Source organism: Barbatula barbatula, assembly GCF_947034865.1.
Source record: "Barbatula barbatula genome assembly, chromosome: 8".
In the NCBI taxonomy this organism is placed as follows: domain Eukaryota; kingdom Metazoa; phylum Chordata; class Actinopteri; order Cypriniformes; family Nemacheilidae; genus Barbatula; species Barbatula barbatula.
The window spans coordinates 18,833,190-18,853,371 of NC_136771.1; the positions used below are offsets into that span (position 1 = coordinate 18,833,190).

Sequence of the window (20,182 nt, forward strand, 5' to 3'; positions counted from 1 at the left end):
AGTGGGTGTGTTAATGTAATAGATTTTGCTGTTTTAGCGGTTATCTGCCTCTCTGATATTTACAATCTTGAGAAATTGACTCGCACCTTATAAATGTACATTCTCTCTCTCATATACAGTCTACTCCTCTCTCAATCACTCGGAACACAGACTAAGCATAATGTAAATACTACCTAAACAACGTTTTGCTTGCGTACATTCAGTTGAGAGCTGTTTCATTTTAGTATCTGACTTTTTCAGATGTTTCTCCTAACCAAATAGAATATGAACAAATGAGACAAATCGTTGACAAAGTACACTACAAGTTTGTTCCACCTTTTAGAATAATAGCAAACTCATCAAAACTATGGAATGGCACAATTGTAACTTTGGCAATTATGTTGTGATTATAAACATACAGTATAAAGCAAAACAATGTTACTGTATATTTTAGCGTCTTCAAAGTATGCTACCCTTTGACTAGAACTTACAAAACATGTTCTCTTGCATTTTATCATCCAGCTTCTTGAGGTCTCAACCTGGGAAGCTTTTAAACAGTATTGATGGTTCCCAATCTAATGTAATCAGGGCTGTTACTGTTTACTTTGTCTTCATTATTCGCTCTTAAGTCATCCATTTAAATGATTTTTTTAAATGTTTGTTTTCCAATGCAAGGTTATTTTAGTTTCCTCAAATTATACTTACACTTTGAAAGTGTTTTTGTTTATTGAAATCAATAAATATTGGCCTAAGCATTTTTGGGGGAAAACATGCGCTAACAAATTTTTTTTAATATTGCCTCAGAAATAAACAGAAATAAGTTTAAGGACTAAAGTTATTATACTCTCTCCACTCTCTTCTTTGTTCCCGCCCCCTCGTCGTCTCCTCATTCGTTATTTCATGCCCCAGAGCTGTCCCTCTTGATTTGTTCCCTTATTTAATGCCCTGTTGTCTTCTGTCTCGTGTCGGATCATTGTATGTGGTGTTACCCTTGGTCTGGTCTGGTCTGGTCTGGTCTTGTCTTGTGTCCTGTTTAGTCTAGTTTAGTGGGTCTTGTTCCTGCTGTTCATGTTCTTACCCTTTGGTTTATTTGGTTTGGTTTACAAAATAAATAAATATTTTGTTAACCCCTTACCCGCTGTCTGCACTTGGGTGCTCTGTTTATGTATCAGGATCGAGGTGGTGAGCAAAGTTACCAAATATTACTAAAGGATTAACATAAAATCCAGAAAAAAAAGCTAATTTAAAAAAACGAAATACTATCTTAAATCAAAACTATAATAACTCTGTTCCAATTAAAGTTGTTATTGGCAAATGTTGGCACAGTTATATTTTTGTCTATAAAAATACATTTCAGACATATAAGCAAACACCCTTGAGAAAAAAAGAACATTTGACTGGTACTGTACCTGCTTTAAAAGTGGAATTTATGAATCTGGCTGGAGCATGGTTTGTGACAGCCTTGAGATGTCTTCTGAAACTCTAAAGAGATATTTCTGCTCTAGAAAAAAGAGGAGGAGACAGCAAAAAGTCAATTTTTTCACTATTTTATTTCCTCACTATCTTTGAGAAACAAGCAAAATATCAAAGAGATTATACTTGTTACACGCTTTTTGTCCTTGTGTGTCATTTGTTTACTTTCCCATCATTCTTCAGAGTAATATGTTCTTAGCTGAGTAATGAGTAAGACAGGGCTAGACAGAGAGAGAAAGATAGAGCTTTTCTGTTGTGTCAAGCGATATTTTTCTCACATTTGTCATATTTTCTCATACTCTTTTCTGTCTGTCTGTATGTGTTTGCCTCAATCCTTATTGAAGCTATTTGCTTTTTCCGCTGAGAACTGCTTCTGTTTTCTGTTCGGCTGATTCAGGAGGAAATGAATCGTATGAAGTGTCTCCACACAACACCTGAATTCAGACACATTGACATGGGACCACAGACCTTATAAAAATGAATGTGTACAACTCAAACTGTCAGTATGACATGATAGAGGACAGGAAGGTGTATTTGTGAGATAAAATGTTCATAATGAGTTTTCATTAGCAAGTACAAAGCTTGGTGTAAATTGTATTGACGGCAATTTTGAAAATGCTTACCAGTTCAAATGGCTTGTAAAGATACTAAACACTGCAGTCCATACTATTTGTACTGATGAAAATATAAAAATACCAAAAGGTTTGTGAGTGGGTTAATTTCGGGACATAGCAACAATGTCAGTGGAAAGTCTTTTTTATAACAGAAATACTGATGTGTCTGTGTGTTTGAGCAGGTGCTGCCCCGTCAGACATGTGGCTTATTCACCCACACCATCTTCTATAAGGAGTATCCAGGTGGCCCTAAGGAGCTTGACAGAAGTATACGGGGAGGAGAACTGTTTCTCACCGTCCTCCTTAACCCTGTGAGTGTAATACACACATAGATTCACATACACACATTCTTTACTTCGTATATTTTATAGTGTTTTACCCACGAAAGATGGTTTTACTCACTTTGGAGTTCAATTATTGTCCCTGAAATATGGTGGGCACACACACACACACACACACACTGCTAGTCTCTGTTGTCTCTTCTCACATCACCTTATCAGGGTCTTGGATTGTTTTCATCTGCCTTATTCTGTCCCTGTGCTCTCCCCCACCTCTCTCTCTCTCTCTCTCTCTGGGTTTCCATGTTAGTGTTTCATATAGATTTGTTCTCCCAGCATGCATCGCTGTTCTTATGTTGAATCTCTGCTCTGCTTGAATCAGCAGTGAAATGAAAAACAACAGTGTGTGTATATTTACTTGTGTATGCAGTGTGTATTTTTGCATTACCGGAACTGATTCCACTCACATCCTCTGCATTTCTAATGTGTATAAGGTATAAAAGTTTAATGTTTAAAGAGTCATACAGTGTGTATGAAAGCATGTATATACGGTAAGAGCTTCGGAGTGGGTCTCTTCGTTCAGATAAAGGCTATTAGAGTTGACTCATTCCCATGGTTGGCATTGACCTAAAAAAACAAGATGAAGTTCATCGCAGACTGTGTATTCTCATGTTCACTTTCATTCTGTGCCTTTACAAGCAATCATAAAAAACGTAGTTATTCTCCACACCGCCATTTCCTTGTTTATTAAAGGTCCAGTGGATTACATTTAGCGTCATCTAGTGGTGAGGTTGTGAATTGCAACCAACGGCTCACTCCACCCCTCTCCCCTTATACACCCCTGGAAACACAATTATGTATATTATATTGCATTTCTGTCAATAGATCCTCCAAAAATATTACACATTGGACCTTTAAGTGCATGTGAAAAATGGGACAAATGGGATCTCGTATTAATTTGATAGAGACAAGAATTTTTCATCAAATTAAAATCAAATCACCTTTACTGTCACAAATTGTCATTAAATATAGAATGATCCTGCATTTTACAGGATGTGTGGCAACCCTATGCTTCTACAATATTTCAAAGTTACAATATGTGGCTTCAAAAAAACCTATGTCTGTGTTGAGAGTTTAGCATATTCGTGGCTGAATGTGTGTTTGGTTTTCTTGATATCATATGTATGTATATGATATTGTGCTTTAATGAACTTTTGCAATTGTTGCACCCTACTTTTGAGATTCAGAAGTGCATTAAGAGTTTGTGGAAGCACATTAACAATAACATCTTTACACGTCTGCCATAATTAGTCTCAAGTCCACATACATATATTTATTTGTCCCCTGGCATCTCTGATTTATTAATCACTGTCACATTCTTCTGTGTTCAGATGAATCACTTTGCTCTGAAGACTCCTTGCTACTCTCCGCTACTAACTGTAGTTACATGCTGTTAGTTGCATGCATCACATGCCTTTTCTATTGCATTTACATATAGAATATTTGCATTTGGCAGACGCTTTAATCCAAAGAAATTTACAGTGGATTACAAGCTTTATGCCATTTATCAGTACATATGTTTCCCGGGAATTAAACTCATGACCTTTGGATTGTTAACACAATGCTTTCCCACTTGAGTTACATGAGCATCTCTCTTATCCAGTCTTTTTTAATACTCTCTCGCATAAATTACACATTTTATGGCAGGGATAAAGATGTTATTACAATGAAAACATTGTTACAACATTGATTGAAATAGAAAGAAATGCAGCGGAAGCATTGTGCTCTGTCTAAGGGAAACTCATTTCTGCACATTCATTATTAAGGTCCATTCCCTGAAAAGATGTGTGTATGCTGTGAGTGGGGGTGGCTGTGGGTGTGTGTGTCTGGGTATGTGTGGGAGTACGGCATGAAGTTAAAAAAGCCAAAGATCTGTTGCAAAGGAACAGTGTGTTTTTATACTCTTCTGTTTTCCCGCCCCTCCCGGAAAACAGTGAGCATGGTCATTTATTGTAAAAACAGATACCTTAAAAATAAGAACAAGAGTCAGAGTAGTCTTTGCTTTGATATACTTTTTTAAATCAATACATTTAAACATTTAAATATACATTTAAATCAAACGTTGCACCCTTAGATGCCTTGAGTCAGATTTGTCCATAACTTTGGATAACCTGAAGCAATGTGTCTTGAAGCACTGGTGTGACTTAAATATTGATCTGTTTGTCATACAAACATTGTATGACTCCATTAAAATGAGACTATAGATTTAAGGAATTGATTTTGTATATTGATTTGATATACTTTAAAAACAGTAGTTTGTACTTTTATGGTAGAATTATAAATATATGGGTCACAGAATTCTAAAAGATTTGTTCACTGAACTGTATAGTAAGTGATGATTCTGGGTTGCATGGAAGTTGGGTTGCAATTTTTTTTGCACGAACTGTCACTTTAAGAGCACCAAATGCAGCTGACATCATTATGGATATTTATTTCAACATTTAATTATATTAAGATGAATGGATGGAGGACCAAGAACACACACTACTGAGAGAGACAGACACACAGAGGGAGGAAAACAGGCTGAAACTTTCATAAAAAGATCAAAAAATCAATCAATAACTGTGAGCGAAACTAAGCTGTCTGTAATCAGGTTGAAGGATGTCAAATCAGAAAAAGTGTGATTTGGTTTGTTTATGAGAATGTATACCTGACAGAAAGCGAAAGAGATGCTTGCTGGAGGACAGATATTTGCAGCTGGGCTGTCCTGTTAAATGAGTCGATGATTTGTGCGATGTGTGTGTGTGTGTACGTGAGAGAGATTTGAAGTCTTATTAAGATACGCTAGCTTAACGGAAATGAAGGTGATGCATACACCAGGATGGTAGTATTTTGAATATTTTTACTATTTATGTAAATCTTACAAAAATACATTTTAGGAAAACGTTCTTCCAAAATGAAAATTCTCACAAAATGTACTCATCCTCATGTCATTCCATGATTTTTAACACAAAATATTTAAAAGATTTGCAGGATCTATTGACAGAAATACGATACAATATACATAAATGATTCTTCATAGGTATATAAAGACCTTACATAATGAAGCGTGTCTGTGTCAGCCACTGTAGTGCTTTCGAAGGGGAGGAGGGGCGGATATGCAATATGCAACCTCGTAACTAGATGCCACAAAATTTCATACATATTATTTACATTTAGTCATTTAGCAGATGCTTTTATCGCTTTAAAAAAAAAACATACACTAACCCTCTACTCTCAACAGGTAGTGGTCTAGGTTTTGTTGAAACTAGTAACTTTGTATTAGCACCTATTGTACTATTGCTCTTTAATGACATATGGCTTATTGCCCCCGAACTCTTTGTTAGTCGCTTTGGGTAAAAGCGTCTGCTAAATGACTAAATGCAAATGTTTATCCAAAGCGACTTACAAAAAGTTCAGGGAGCAATAGGCGATATGTCATACAGGAGCAATAATGCAATAGTTGCTAATACAAATATACTAGATTCAAAAGCTAGACCACTTCCTGTTGAGAGAAAGGGTTAGTGTATGTTTTTTTTTCATTTGTCTGTCAAGTATTCACAGAAGAGATGGGTTTTAAGTCGTTTTTTTTGAAGGTTGAAGCTTGACATTTAAGTCCATGTATTGGTTCATGTATAGCTCCAAAAAGCACATACATCAATCATAAAAGTAATACAAATGAATCCAGTGAGTTGACAAATGTCTTATGAAGTACAACAATCGGTGTGTGTGCATGTGGTCTTGGTAAACCCTACAGTGAAGGGACCGAATAAATTACAGTGAAGGGATTTTTGGTCTCTATGAGGAAAACAGCTTATAAATCAAAATCGATGTTTATTTGAAACTTTAGAAATATTTTTGCGAGGGTTAGGACACTATACAGTTTGTACGGTATCAAAATCATAATGTAATGTGTCATGTGTGTGTGCATGCATGTGTGATTTCTTGTGTGTGCTCATTTAGCAACACTGACACCAAATTCGCTAAATGGGCCATGGAGGTTTAATAACATGGCCAGAGCAAGTCATTTCCAAGTAGGTCAAGACTATCCTGGACATGGCTCATTGTTGGACTCCAAAGCTGTCTATAGGTAATGATATAAAAATAATAATAATGGATAAAATAATGGAACAAGGCTCATGTATGATCCAGTTTCTGCTTTTTAGTGATTAAAACCTTTTCTTTGCAATCTATCAATCTCACTTGAATTTGCTGAATTATTACACATGCCATGTCATTCCTTGTCTTAAAGGCGAAATAATTGTGTTCAAAACAAAAACATCTGTCTGTGGACTCATTGACTGACTACACACTAGAGTCTCTAGGCATTTCAGTTTTTGTACTTGATCGTTATTTAAAGAAAAACTGGAGAGAAACACACCTGCTTTCATAGTGTGTGTGTGTGTGTGTGTGTGTTCGTGCGTGCATGTGTGTGTGTAGGTCTCTGTCACCTTGAGTTCTCACTGTAATGCTCATAGTCACAGTGAAAGGTGAGCAGAGGTAATTGGAGTCTCTCATCCTTGTTTGTGTTTGTGTGCATGTGTGTGTTTGCTGGTTAAATTTTCATGCCTTTTCCAGGCTAGTGATTTATAATTCTGTCAGGTCCTGAACCTCTTCCAGAAGGAACATCTGTTTGGAACCCTTTAGATCTCCTCTCTCTCTCTCTCTCTCTCTCTCTCTCTCTCTCTCTCTCTCTCTCTCTCTTCTCTCTCTCTCACACACAAACACACACACTGTATGTATCTTCAAAAGGTTATCCAGATTTAGCTGTTAAAAAGGTAGCTTGTGTACTGGCATTCTCTTGTGTGTATTGGACAAGCAGGATAGATGCTTGTGCACCTGCAATCTCTCTCTCTTTCTCCCTTTGTTCACTCTGTGTTTTCCCCTTCCTGCCCTGTTAGCACTGGCTAAAATTAATCATAAGACCCATGGCTACATGTGTGTGTGTGTGTGTGTGTGTGTGTGTGTGTGTGTGTGTGTGTGTGTAGATGTTGTTGCTTTCTGGTGTCTGTATAACAAAGTCTGTCTGTGTGTGTGTGTGTGTGTGTGTGTGTGTGTTTGTTATTGATTGCTGTAAAAGCAAATCATAAATCATACCTTGATCAGTCTGTTTGTGGAACAACAGGACTTGTTCAGCGGTCAGATTGATGTTGTATGTACAGGAAAGCTTGTGTGTGGAGTGAAGTCGAACATACACCGCAATCCCACCAAAATACTTTATAATGCCTGACATCTTTTTAATATCAGAGGTCCCATTTGTTTTCTCCTGAGGGTTAAATTGAACTCAGCGGCTGGGTACTCCAGCGTGTTGTGCCAGTCCGGCGTAAAGCATGAAAGTGTAACAGACGCTGCTAAACTTGTCTCATTATCCCATAAATATTCCCCGCTCACGGTCACATTGCATCCCATCCATCAATCAAAAGCGGCTGCCGTATTGTGCCGACTACATCCCTATGAGGGAGCGGCACTCGGGCCTCGATTTAGTGCCCATTACACGGCAGATTCTGTCTGATCATAAAACGTTTCCATTAGCATGTCCTAATGGATTGTACAGGCTTAACCTTTGATGATACGAGCAGATACACCATATCACATTTCGTGCTACATATAAGAGCGCTAAAGTTCATCTCGACTCACAAACTTGCAAACGCTCGGTCAACAGTAAAGTTGGTGCAACTGTGACAGACTATGGCCCTCCTGTGTCATATTTGCAGGTGTGTAGTCTTTATGCATGTATAATGGTTTTATTGTAGAAGCAAGAGATGCTAGCATTAGCGTGAGTGTCTGTGTTAAACTAGGCCACATATTCCCTCTCCTCTCCAAAGGCAACCTACTAAACCACTCAAGCATACAGACCCAATAAAACTCCACCGCTCCTTTTTCTCTTTGCTTTTTCCCACTCGTCTCTTCTGTTCTGTCAGCAGACCCTCATTAAGTGTATTGATCCTAATCTCCACGGATGCTGTCCGCGCGTGACCTCACTCTAGTGGATTACATCAGAATTACAGCGCAGCTCCGCGAGAAGTGGATGCGTCCGCTGGGTTTACCGCATATGAAAGGCCGCTGATCGCCCTGCGGTAATTGAATGTGCCCCAGGGGTGCACTGAACCACCCCATAAAGAGCCCGACGCTGGAAAACTGAGCGGCGTAAAGGGTTGCTAGGCAACATTAGCCTTTAGCAACGGGCGATCCCCGTCAAAGTCTACCATCGGGTGGGACGTTCACGACAGATGTTGGACAAATTAAATCATACACAAATGCGACTAATACACGCCTATGGATAAATGCAGCTGTTCAGACATTAATAAAAGTATCAAGAGTAAAGGTCTATGACCTGAAGTTTATTATACACACTACTGCCACCTACAGGAAACACTGTGCTATTACTACTAACACACCTGTCACTCTGGAGTTTATAAAAGGAAATTATGAAAATGAACGTATGATAAACTCTTATTTCTGTCTCCGCAGATTAGTATATTCATGACTCATCTCTCCAATTACGGGAACGACCGCTTGGGATTATATACATTCACAAACCTGGCTAACTTCCTCAAGTGTTGGACAAACCTGAGGTTGCACACGCTTCCTCCCCTGCAGCTGGCGCACAAGTACTTCACACTGTTTCCTGAACAGAGAGAACCGGTCTGGCAGGTCAGTCATGAAATTGGACTATATAATTTCTATAGACCCTCTGGATCACTACTGGAGACATTAAAGAGATTAAACGGCTAAATATACTGTATGTGATTTATGAAAGATTGTTAATACTTGAACAGAAATTCAATAGCCAAGTTACAGGTTTTTTTTAAAAATTAAATGCAATTATGCAATTGTGACAAGAATACATGACATCATGTTATGTTTCCATGGCTGGTTAAGAACATTTCTGACCCTGTTACCCTGTTGTGACCTTCTTCAACTCCTTATCCAACTAAATCTAATAATATCTGTCATAGGACAGTTTAAAGTCATCTCAAGGATGATCCATATAAAGCCTCCATGAATTAGACCTGTCTCTGTTTGAGTTTGTATATAAATCATATACTGGTTTGACCGAATTTGCAGCCTGATCATATACATTTACATTTTGTGTTCAGAACCCATGTGACGACAAGCGGCACAAGGACATCTGGTCCAAAGAAAAGACTTGCGACAGGCTGCCAAAGTTCATGGTGGTCGGGCCTCAGAAAACGGGTAATTCTGTGCTTCACACACGCAAACTCTCCCCTTTTGTCTTTTCTGTTGCAGAGCTTCAAAGCTCAGCACGTGCAGACGGATCTCCTCGCTCCGCTGTTCCCCTTCATCCTTCTTCATATCTCACCTTGTGTTACTCAAACTGATGAAAGTGCAACCACGGGCGTTATCTTTTAGAGGAGAACAATACAGACACGTCCCCAGGGGGCTAGGTGGGGGGTTGAACAAGAGAAAAGTCGGAGCGCTGTTTTGGGCTGAAAGATTTTGATGGGTGTCAGGACACAGGCTTGTTAAACACTTCTGCTCTCTGCACTCATCTCCGTTCCTGCCGTATAGCAAACTCACAACACGCACACACAGAGAAAATCTATAAGGTAAATGGTGTATCGATCCCATGTCTCTTAGTTTCTCTGTCTGTGAATCTCTAGGCTCAAAGTGTTTCACTTGCATGCTATCAGCTGCACATATAATTTCATCATTAGCAGGGGAAGGGCTCGATGATTTGTTTCGTTCTTTTTCCTCCCTTCACATCTCTCTTTCTTTCTCTCTCTTTCAGGCACGACAGCACTCTACCTCTTCCTTATCATGCATCCCTTCATCTCCAGCAACTTCCCCAGTGCGAAAACATTCGAGGAAGTTCAGTTTTTCAACACCAACAATTACCACAAAGGCATCGACTGGTGGGTGTGATGACAGACTGTTATTGTCTTCACGCAAGCCTTTTTCTTCTAACTTTAAGCTGCTTTCTTCTCTAAGGTATATGGAGTTTTTTCCCGTACCATCTAATGTCAGTACAGACTTCCTCTTTGAGAAAAGTGCAAACTACTTTCCATCTGAGGACACACCCAAAAGAGCCGCCGCCCTCCTGCCCAAAGACAAGATCCTGACTCTGCTGATCAACCCTTCAGACAGGGCCTACAGCTGGTACCAGGTACAACACTGACCAATTACACATAAAAAATCCAAATTAATTAACCAATCAGAGTCAATGTCGTTTGCCTACAGTCATAATAAGCTGCATAATAATCGTTCCACTTCAGTTATTTTGTCCAAACATTTTGATGGTCCTCACTGCAGAACACCAGATCCAGGGGGCGAAGTTGGATCCAGATCTAACTCCTCCCACTTTATATACTTAGCCTCAATTCAGAGAGTAAGTTGCAACTCGTGGTCGCCAACGTTTGCTCTTGTCAATGACATCCTTTAGTGTACGCCTGTAAGTAAGGATCACAGTTAAATATTTGTTAAACCAAACCCTAAACCTACGTCTAATAAAACACGTTATTAAAAATATGTTAATAAATCAAATTAGTCTTAAGCAAGTTTGTTTTCCGTCAAAAGAACAACTTTAGTTACGACTCAATACAGAAATGGTAGAGCAACAACACGAGTATGACATGTGTCTTAGATGGAAGTCAAGTGTACACATGTTCATGTGCGATATTGTGGAGAGATTGAATATGTGTGAGTGAGAACATCACTGAGTGTAAACTCGAGTGTGAGAGAGAGAGTTGTCTCATCCACAGCATGCACAGGAGGGCACAGCATGAAGCTGCTACCACATACAGGACATACCAGGAGACTATTAAAAGAGAAAGATTTCAATCTTGCCTTCAATATTATAACAATATTTAAGGTCAAATAAAGATTAAAGGAATAGTCCACCTCACAAACATGGTGCTTTGGTTCCATGCAGTTGAAGACGATGGAGATTAAGGAGGCTTGGTCACCATTTACTTTCACTGTATTGAACAGAGCTGCCCTGGTGAAGGTTCCATGATGCCGTTGTGGCTTCTGGGAGAAAATCTGATTATGTAATGTCTGAATATATTCTTGTTTTGTTAAAGTAGGATTTTTGACATTTGTTTTATTCTCATTGGCAGCATCAAAGGGCTCATGAAGACCCAGCAGCATTACAGTTCAGCTTCTATGAAGTCATTTCTGCCGACCAGCTCGCTTCACCAGAGCTGCGCTCTCTCCAGAACCGCTGTCTCATACCTGGACTCTACGCCACACATCTGGAGAGATGGCTCACCTTCTACCCTCCAAACCAGGTAACACACCTGTCATCTGTTTGCGCAGCATTGAATATTTGACAGATTCTGAATCCTCTGTTTTTCTCTTCCTGTAGTTGATGATTATAGACGGACAGCAGTTGAGACATGATCCAGCCAAAGTGATGGATGAGGTTCAGAGATTTCTGGGTGTCACTCCTTATTTCAACTACTCCCAGGCACTCATGTGAGGCTCACGCACGCACACACACACGCTCAAACACAAACGTATTTATTTCTCAGCAGGGAAGTAGTTTTCTACATAAAATCATCCTCCTGAAAAAATAACCTTGATATCTTCAAAGATTGAAATGATAGTGAAATGAATTATTGAAATTAAACTCTGTTTATTAAATGATCCTTATCTCATAATTACATTTTGAGAATTTAGCCTGGATTTCACACACTGGGTCACATATTTATAATTTATCTAAACTAAGTTGCAGCACTGTATGTGAAATACTGTAAGTATGGGTGTTTATCTATTTTTTTTTAAAAGTCCACATAGTTCAACACATTTACTTCCTCTTTGAGAAATAATAACTTAATATTATATATTATTTGTGTTTGTCGATACCAAACTATATTATATAAAATAACCTGATATACTTTTGGAGAATAATGTACCTTCCTGCAACATTAAGGCGCACATACAATGCAAATCTGCAGTAGTTTAATAAAAATAAAACAACTTTCCTACATGGAGAAAATCTGACATATACAGATGTTATAGCCTGCAGTAGAATTGCATTAACATTGCTTTGAATTATGGCTCTACGCACTCAGGTGATATTTCACACTTATTGTGGTGCGATAATAATTAAATCATACCATACAAAGAATGCAAAGGAATGTTGTTAAAAATTCACGGTCTGGGCTTGATTTGTAACTAAATTATCCATAAAGCATGACATTCCTCATTTACTGAGCAACATGTCATCAGCATGTGTAAATCATGTCTAACTTGAAATCTACTTATGTCCACATGTTTGAGGATGGAGAGGGTAGTGAAAAGAGAATTGGGCTGGTATGAAAACAAAAGTAGCCTATGAGAAAGTTTGTATTGGTATATCTGTGCTTGCGTGTGTGTGTGTGTGACACTGGAGCGCAGATCAATTCAGATTATCTCCAAATGTTCGAATCAGATTTTAATAATCAGAATGAACCAATGTCAAATTGAATAAACACATCGCATTGCATTGTCATTACACATATCTACGTAATTTCATTAACATGTTCAAGTGAACAGCCCTGAAATCCCCAGAATGTAATTACTTGTGTGTTTTACAATCATTATGGGAACATTTGGTGCACACAAGGACAGACAAACAAGACCAGATACACGCCCAGACACAAGAGATCCATGCTGTTCCCGGTCCCATGTGTGTGAAAATCAGCAGATAGAATTATTCGAGAGATCCACGTTCTCCCAATTCCACGCCTGTATAATCTGAACACAGCCTGAACGCGATTAATTCTGATAATCTGACTGTAGCCATTGACACGCCACGAAAGCAAGAGGATTACCTTCATCAGGCCTCTCCAATTAAACCCAGCACGCTCTCATCTGTTCCTCTGTGTGTGTTAGATTGCTCTTAAACCGCCATGTATCTATGCTAATCGTTTGATCAAATACAAGTAGACGCAGAGAGGAAGAAATGAGAAAGTGAGGGGTGGTGGTGGGGGGTCCGGTTATGACATAATTAAGTAACTTCGGTTCAAATAATATAAAGGCATCTGGGCAATTAAATTTGTTTTCCTTTTTTTCCTAGACAAAGAGAGGAGGGTTTCTAAGTGCAAAATTGAGGCAATTGTCATTCCTGTGCTGCCCCACAGAGTGACGGGAATAAAGTTTGGTCACGCGTTGCCTCATAAACTCGCTTAAAGAGTAGTTCTGTCTATCATGCTTTATAGCTCTTGTTCCTCAATGGTGCGAAGGCCGTAATTTTGGGGTCCTTTGTCTCAGGTCATTTGTAGTATAGCCCACTCATAGGACCCAGAGGAGAAGGGGTCTCACCTTAAATGTTGTTTCAGGCACTGTTAATTTTAGCGACAGCCTCGAACGGTATGCAAAAGGCATAAAGCTTCAGGATTCTTTCATAAAGCCACCAAACAACACAGGTGATGCGGGTGTTGTTCAGCAGAGACCCAAGCCACCTTTCCTTATTTCTCAAAGCTCTGCTATTGTATAGAAATGCACGCAGAGATAGTCTAAGCAGACAATACATAACATGTACAAACAGTGTTACACAGCATCACATTTAGTGCAGTGCTGCTCCCTCAATATCGAATGTAAAATTCCCCAAATACGCTCTTCAGAAAAAAGGGACATGGTGTTATGAAATGAAGCATTGGCTGTGTCAGATTGCTACACTACAGGCTCTGATATAGGCCGAAAGATTGAACTCAGTATTACCTGTGTCAGGTGTTGTCTATTTCAGTCTTGTCTGTGCGTGTTTGTGTGTTTGTGTGTGTGTTTGCCACTGTGAGGCTCTGCATGTGTTCTCTACCGCAGCGCAGACAGCTCCATCAATCTTTGGCTTTTATTAATAACCTCCCTCCATCTGAGTCTCTCTCACTTCATCTATCGCTCCACACATCTCTCTCTCTCTCTTGTTGTTTTCTGTCAGTTTCATTCGTTATCACCTCTATTTGCTTTGTTTTCTTCCTGTTATATTTAGCTTGTTTCTTTTTTGCCACAGACATCACATCTCTCACAGTTTTGCTTTCGTTTCCCTTATGAGTTTCCTTTTTAACCAAATCCCAAAGAATTGCACGTCACTAGCGTTTGCTTACAGTGTGCGTGCATACACATGCCCTGTTTTTCAGCCCTGTTCTGCAGCTGGCCATCAGCATTTCTAGATGCATTGTGTACAAAATCAAACCTCAGGAGTGACAGAAAGTCATCCAACGGCATGTTAAAGACTGACAGAATGACAAGACACTTAAAAACTGTGATAAATATCGAGGTTATTACATAAAAAAATAACTTTTGAGCTTTTCCTAAATGCATGTAAAAATATTATTGTTGTATTACTTAAAAGTGAATATATTCTTTTTTGAGGTCTTAAAAAATACAGTGCATCTTTTCGATTATTTTCACCTGTTTCTCCAGTTTTCATTTTCTGCAGATAAATGCAAATGGAAACAATATTTCTATTTGAAATTTGGGAGAAATGTTGTTAGTTATTCACAAAATGAAACAAAAATGATGAATTTAGCCAAACACATGACTGTAAGTGGTACATTTTAAAATCAGAACAGTCTCTGAAATGGCCTCTTCATTTTTCCGTGGCTGTATGGACCAGGGCACTTCTCTGCCCTCCTCCTCTGGCCTGCCTGAGTTGTCTTTAGATGATACGTTTTATTTCGACAAATACAAATATGGTAAGCTTAATGCCTGAACAATAATCTGCGTGCACATATGGGAATGTTTAAGGTTGTTGCTGTAAATTGGCTCGCTGCACCTAACCTAATGCAGTTACTATTGTTGTTAATGTGACATAATCACCTCAGGAGTCACGATCGAGGGGGGATTTCCAAAGGCTAATGGCTTCTTTTTCATGGTTTTGTTTTTAACGTTACTAATTATTTTATATTTTGTTACACTTATTGATCAAATATGCCTTATAATAACAATAACGATTTCTGGAAATCATCTTGCGACCCCTCGGGTTCGGATGTAGACGACTAACAGCAAATTATAAAATGAACATAAAACGTTATATTATAACCGAACACAGGCCAGAAGTCTGTTAACAAGTGATATTTACCTTTTCTTCACTTCACGTCTCATACTTTATCTCAAGCTTTCACTGACATTTTTGTCACCTTGGTAACTAAGTGCACTAAATTTAGACGTTCTTTGTGGTAAAGCGGTTGTTTGCAGTGGTGTTTACAAAACACCTGTACAGTATATTCTTCCTGGAAGAGAGAGAGAGAGAGATTTCTGCCACAAATGTTGTGTTTGCATGTTTTATGGCGATTTTTATACTTTACTAACTATATATTCTACACATCTCTTTCTGCATTTTATATCATCAAATAAACATCATTTTGTTTGATTGATTTAAAAGCCGTTTTCCTCATGGGGACCAGAAAAAGGTCCCACAAGGTCAAAAAGACTGGTATCACACAAACACACACACACACACAATGCTGAGAGCTTTTGGAGATCGCTGATGTGTTTGTGACTGCTTATCAAACCAAGCCATGTCTCATCTGACAGCCAGACAAGGTTACAGCAGACATCTGTCAGTTAGACCTGTGTGTGCGCGTGCGAGTGTGCATGCATGTGTGTGTGTTTACAACATTCTAGGCCAGATTTCCTCCCATTTCTTCAGTGTCAAGATGAAATGAAAAGATCTGATTGAGTTCTCTGTCTGTTGCAGGTTCGATCCTCAGAAGGGCTTCTGGTGTCAGCTGTTGGAAGGGGGCCGGACTAAGTGTTTGGGGAAGAGCAAGGGGCGAAAATACCCCCCCATGGACTCTGAGGTAATGCCTCCCAACAGTAAACTCAAAATGGGGCCTTTAATATTTTATGAATGATTACAGCGGCATTACACAGAGATGTCATTATTAATTAATATGGGTCAAGATGGAAAGAGAGATAACTGGAAGCCTTTAGGTCTTATGCTCACGTGACCTTCCGACTGTTGAATATTGCAAGAGCTAACAAGCCTATAGCTCATGTACTGAATAACTGATACATACAGAACATACAATATGTTATGCTTCTACATCTGTTATGTTAAGTTGGCAAGTTTCACAAATAAAATGCTTTACAAACATTTGAAGAACATTGTACATATACTACATTAATGTATACCTGAACACCAATTCTTTCTTTCTTTGTTTCTAGTCCCGAGCCTTCCTCTCCAGGTTCTACAGGGATCAGAACATTGAATTATCTAAGCTGCTACACAGATTGGGCCAACCTCTACCAGCCTGGCTCAGAGAGGAACTACAGAAGGTCAGGTAGCCCTAACCAAACCATCGCTGCTCCTGTTCACAACTGAAAGGAAACTGAACACTTGAACTGCACTGAATGCCACCTACCGGCAAGCTTGCAGCGCAAAGATAAAAAAAATCAACTCACCCATCATTGGAACAACGCGGTTGGATGTGTCTATGGCAACATGGAATATTTGCTGCAGACTGTCAGTCACAATTTGAATAGACACAACAGGCAGTGGGATGCGCTGATGTACATGTGACCCTTGAACTTCACACGCAGCCAAAGATGGACTGTGACGTTCACTTCAGACTTCCAGTTGTCTTATATTCAGTGTCTGATGGAGGAAATGACAGCAAATATAAGTACTGCATTTAGATTTTATACTTCAAGAGATTTAGCACCAAGTTAGTCAATATCTGGTACAACTTCTGTTTATGACCTCACATGATCGATCAACCAACCACAGAAAAGATGCAAAACTGTAAGAATCAAGAGCACAGACAAGCTGCAGTCAGCTTGCAGCGTCGGCTTTAAATTGGGAAGTGAAATGATGTCATCGTGATGTCATATCTGAGTCCACGTCTCGGTTAATGTTTTGGCCTGGAGTGAAAATCATTCGAGTTTCAGTTTGTGTGTGTGAACGTATGTGTGTGTGTCTTGGCATATGTCTGTAGCCAAGTAGCCTTAGCTCCGCCCACTAGACTGCAACTGGTTGGCTCATGAAGTGTGACTTTTATTTTTGAAAACAATTTGCCTCAATATGGTAAGAAAGTGCTTTGAGAAATTTGTAAATAACTATATATATTCAATAAACACTGGACAGTCCTTGCAATGTTGCATCTCTGTTCGTGCATTTTTTCCTGTAAAATTACGGTTTTCTTTTTCAGTTTTCTGTAATTCTACGGTTTTTGACCGTATTTTCACAATTAACTGTAACAAAAAATCCTGTAAAATACTTACATTTTCCAGCAGCTGGGGCACCAGAAATAAACCGCGAAATAACCGTTTTGTTTTAAAATAACATGTTTTCCCTGTTTTTCTTGTAAATTTGCAGTCTTTTCTATTTAACCGTATTTTTTAAAATACATGAAATATCTGTAAAATGCGGGGTAAGTTATTCCTTAGCATTCCAATTTATCTGAGTCCACCTGGCCATTTATCATTCTGTATTAAGGTTTTGACATATACTGTACCAAATGTGTTTTTCAAAAAATATTTTTTCATTCACTGAAAAAGAGGTAATAGAGGGTCTTACAAATGTTATAATCTACCGGTCTAAGTAGTACTTTGGGTTGCTAAAAGGGAATTTTTGCTTTTTTTCTGCATGCACAAGCATACAGATGGCATGCATATGCTTTTGTTCAAAGCCACTTACAGAGCATTCAAATATATTTACCTAAATTGTTCAATAAATTGGATGTGATCCAACGTCACTTCAACAAACAAACACAGTCTACTTAAACAAACAGTCAAATGATGCAGTTTGATATTCATTTAACATAACACCTGTTTGACCCGCTTTAAAACGGCAATTTAACTCAACAATATGGTTTCAATCCAGCAGTATTCGCTCATGACATCGTGCCAAAACACCTCAACACGTCTGAGGTTAGGACCACTACAGAAGGTCCATTGTCTTCTGTTGTAATCATTGTGTTGTTGATTATTTCCTGTGCTTTGCATCATTGTCCTGACGCATCACCCTGCTTCTGCTGAGATTCAGCTGGCAGACAGATGGTCTTACATTGTCCAGAAAAATGTCCTGATAAAATTGAGAATTAGTTTTTTCATCAACAAATGCAAGCCGCATAAATCCTGAGACAGAACAGCAGCCCTAAACCATACAACCCCTCCACCATACTTTATAGCTAGAATGAGCTGTAGATGTTAGCTTGTCGTTTTTTTCCAAGTAACTGGCTTTTGGTCTCATTTGTCAACTACTATGTATTACCAGTGTAGACATACTGCCAAAAGATTGTAGACAGGTATTCCTACAACTGTTAACAGTGCAAAGGTTGTGGGTTTGATTACCAGGGAAATATAAAATTACATACAATATCAAATTTTATAGAAAAATATATAGCATATTATGTAATACAATTTATTGAATAATACTTAAAGAATTATCACTTTTAATATAAGCACTTAATTGCAATACATGTAAATGGATTATTTAATATATTGTATGTATGATATTTTTCAGTATAGTCCCATATATATTTATTCGGAAAGGAATTTTTAATGCACTTTGAATAAAAGCATCTGTCAAATGCGTAAATGTGAAAAACCAAACGCACGGATGAGCAACCTCATAAAAAAAATCTGAATCGCTGTGAGATTGTTGAAATATCCAGTTGCTCTTGCAAGCTTCAGACTTCTAAAGATTTTGAATTTCTTCAGTTCACAAGAACAAACCAAACATCCACGATGGGAAAACACTAACTAAACTGGACACAAAAAAATGAAAACAAACTCATCCCACAAAGGGGGCAAACATAAACAACTAGGACTAACACAAGGAACTTTGAAACCATACATACACTAGACCAAGAACATGACTGGGAACAGGGCAGGATACATGAACAGCATACAGGTACAACGAACGAGCACAAATACATTACAACAGGGTTGGTGGTGACAAAATAAAAATAACAAAAGGGAGGGGAGAGGGGGCACAAAGTTCATGGGGGGAACACATGAGTCCATGGGGGGGGGGGGGGGAAGTCCAAAGGGTTTGGGATAAGGGGGAACAGTTTTTGTCCCTGGCGCTCGGAAGCGGAGTCCTGGGAGACTTAGCAGGGTGTACCCTTGGGGGAGGCGCTCGAGAGCGCGGAGTTCCAGAGGCTCTGGGAGGGACCGGCTGAGGAACGGGACTCGACCGGACAGTGAGACTGGGCGGTTGTGGAGAGGCTGCAGAGGCTGGAGAGCGTTGCGTGGCCATGCCCACAACACTGATCTGCAGAGGACCACTCTCGGGTATCGCTACCAACGGAGATGAGTAAAGGGCGTTCGCTGAGGTCGCGGACTCCGAACGAGCTGCGGCAGTTAACCACACGGCGTCGAAGTCCAACGGCCTCATTGCCCTCATCTTGGAGCGAGAGAGTGGCTCTCTGAGACCGGTGTTGAAAAGCACCGCCAGCTCCCTCTCCCCGAACACACCTTGTTCCGCGATGTCCAGGAACCTCTCCACATACTCATCCACAGTCTCACCTCCTTGACGAAGCCTGCAGAGGCGACGGGCCAAGCTGGACCGGTCAGTGTCCATGCTGCTGCTGGGTTCTGTCGTGGCTCGTTCGTTCTGTCATGAATTGTGAGGGGAGAACCCAAGTGCAGGCAGACACGGATGAAGGGGTTAACAGATATACTTTAATTATAAATAACAACAAACCAAACATCCACGATGGGAAAACACTAACTAAACTGGATACAAAAAACTGAAAACAAACTCATCCCACAAGGGGGCAAACATAAACAACTAGGACTAACACAAGGAACTTTGAAACCATACATACACTAGACCAAGAACATGACTGGGAACAGGGCAGGATACATGAACAGCATACAGGTACAATGAACGAGCACAAGACAATA

At 39.3% G+C, this 20,182-nt stretch overlaps 1 protein-coding gene across 2 annotated transcripts in view; it reads left to right on the top strand.

Moving 5' to 3' along the window:
• The window catches only part of ndst3 (N-deacetylase/N-sulfotransferase (heparan glucosaminyl) 3), a 43,235-nt gene extending 25,630 nt beyond the window's left edge, over positions 1–17,605 (top strand). Inside the window, exons 6-14 of one of the 2 annotated variants that reach the window (XM_079463167.1) lie at positions 2,249–2,377; positions 8,855–9,037; positions 9,484–9,580; positions 10,137–10,260; positions 10,337–10,511; positions 11,464–11,634; positions 11,712–11,821; positions 16,026–16,128; positions 16,496–17,605. In XM_079463167.1, the coding sequence (XP_079319293.1) occupies positions 2,249–2,377; positions 8,855–9,037; positions 9,484–9,580; positions 10,137–10,260; positions 10,337–10,511; positions 11,464–11,634; positions 11,712–11,821; positions 16,026–16,128; positions 16,496–16,615 (1,212 nt within the window). In that variant the 3' untranslated portion in view covers positions 16,616–17,605. The remainder of the gene's footprint in view (positions 1–2,248; positions 2,378–8,854; positions 9,038–9,483; positions 9,581–10,136; positions 10,261–10,336; positions 10,512–11,463; positions 11,635–11,711; positions 11,822–16,025; positions 16,129–16,495) is intronic. The other variant, XM_079463168.1, reaches the window with a different exon arrangement.
• The last annotated feature ends 2,577 nt before the right edge of the window (positions 17,606–20,182 follow it).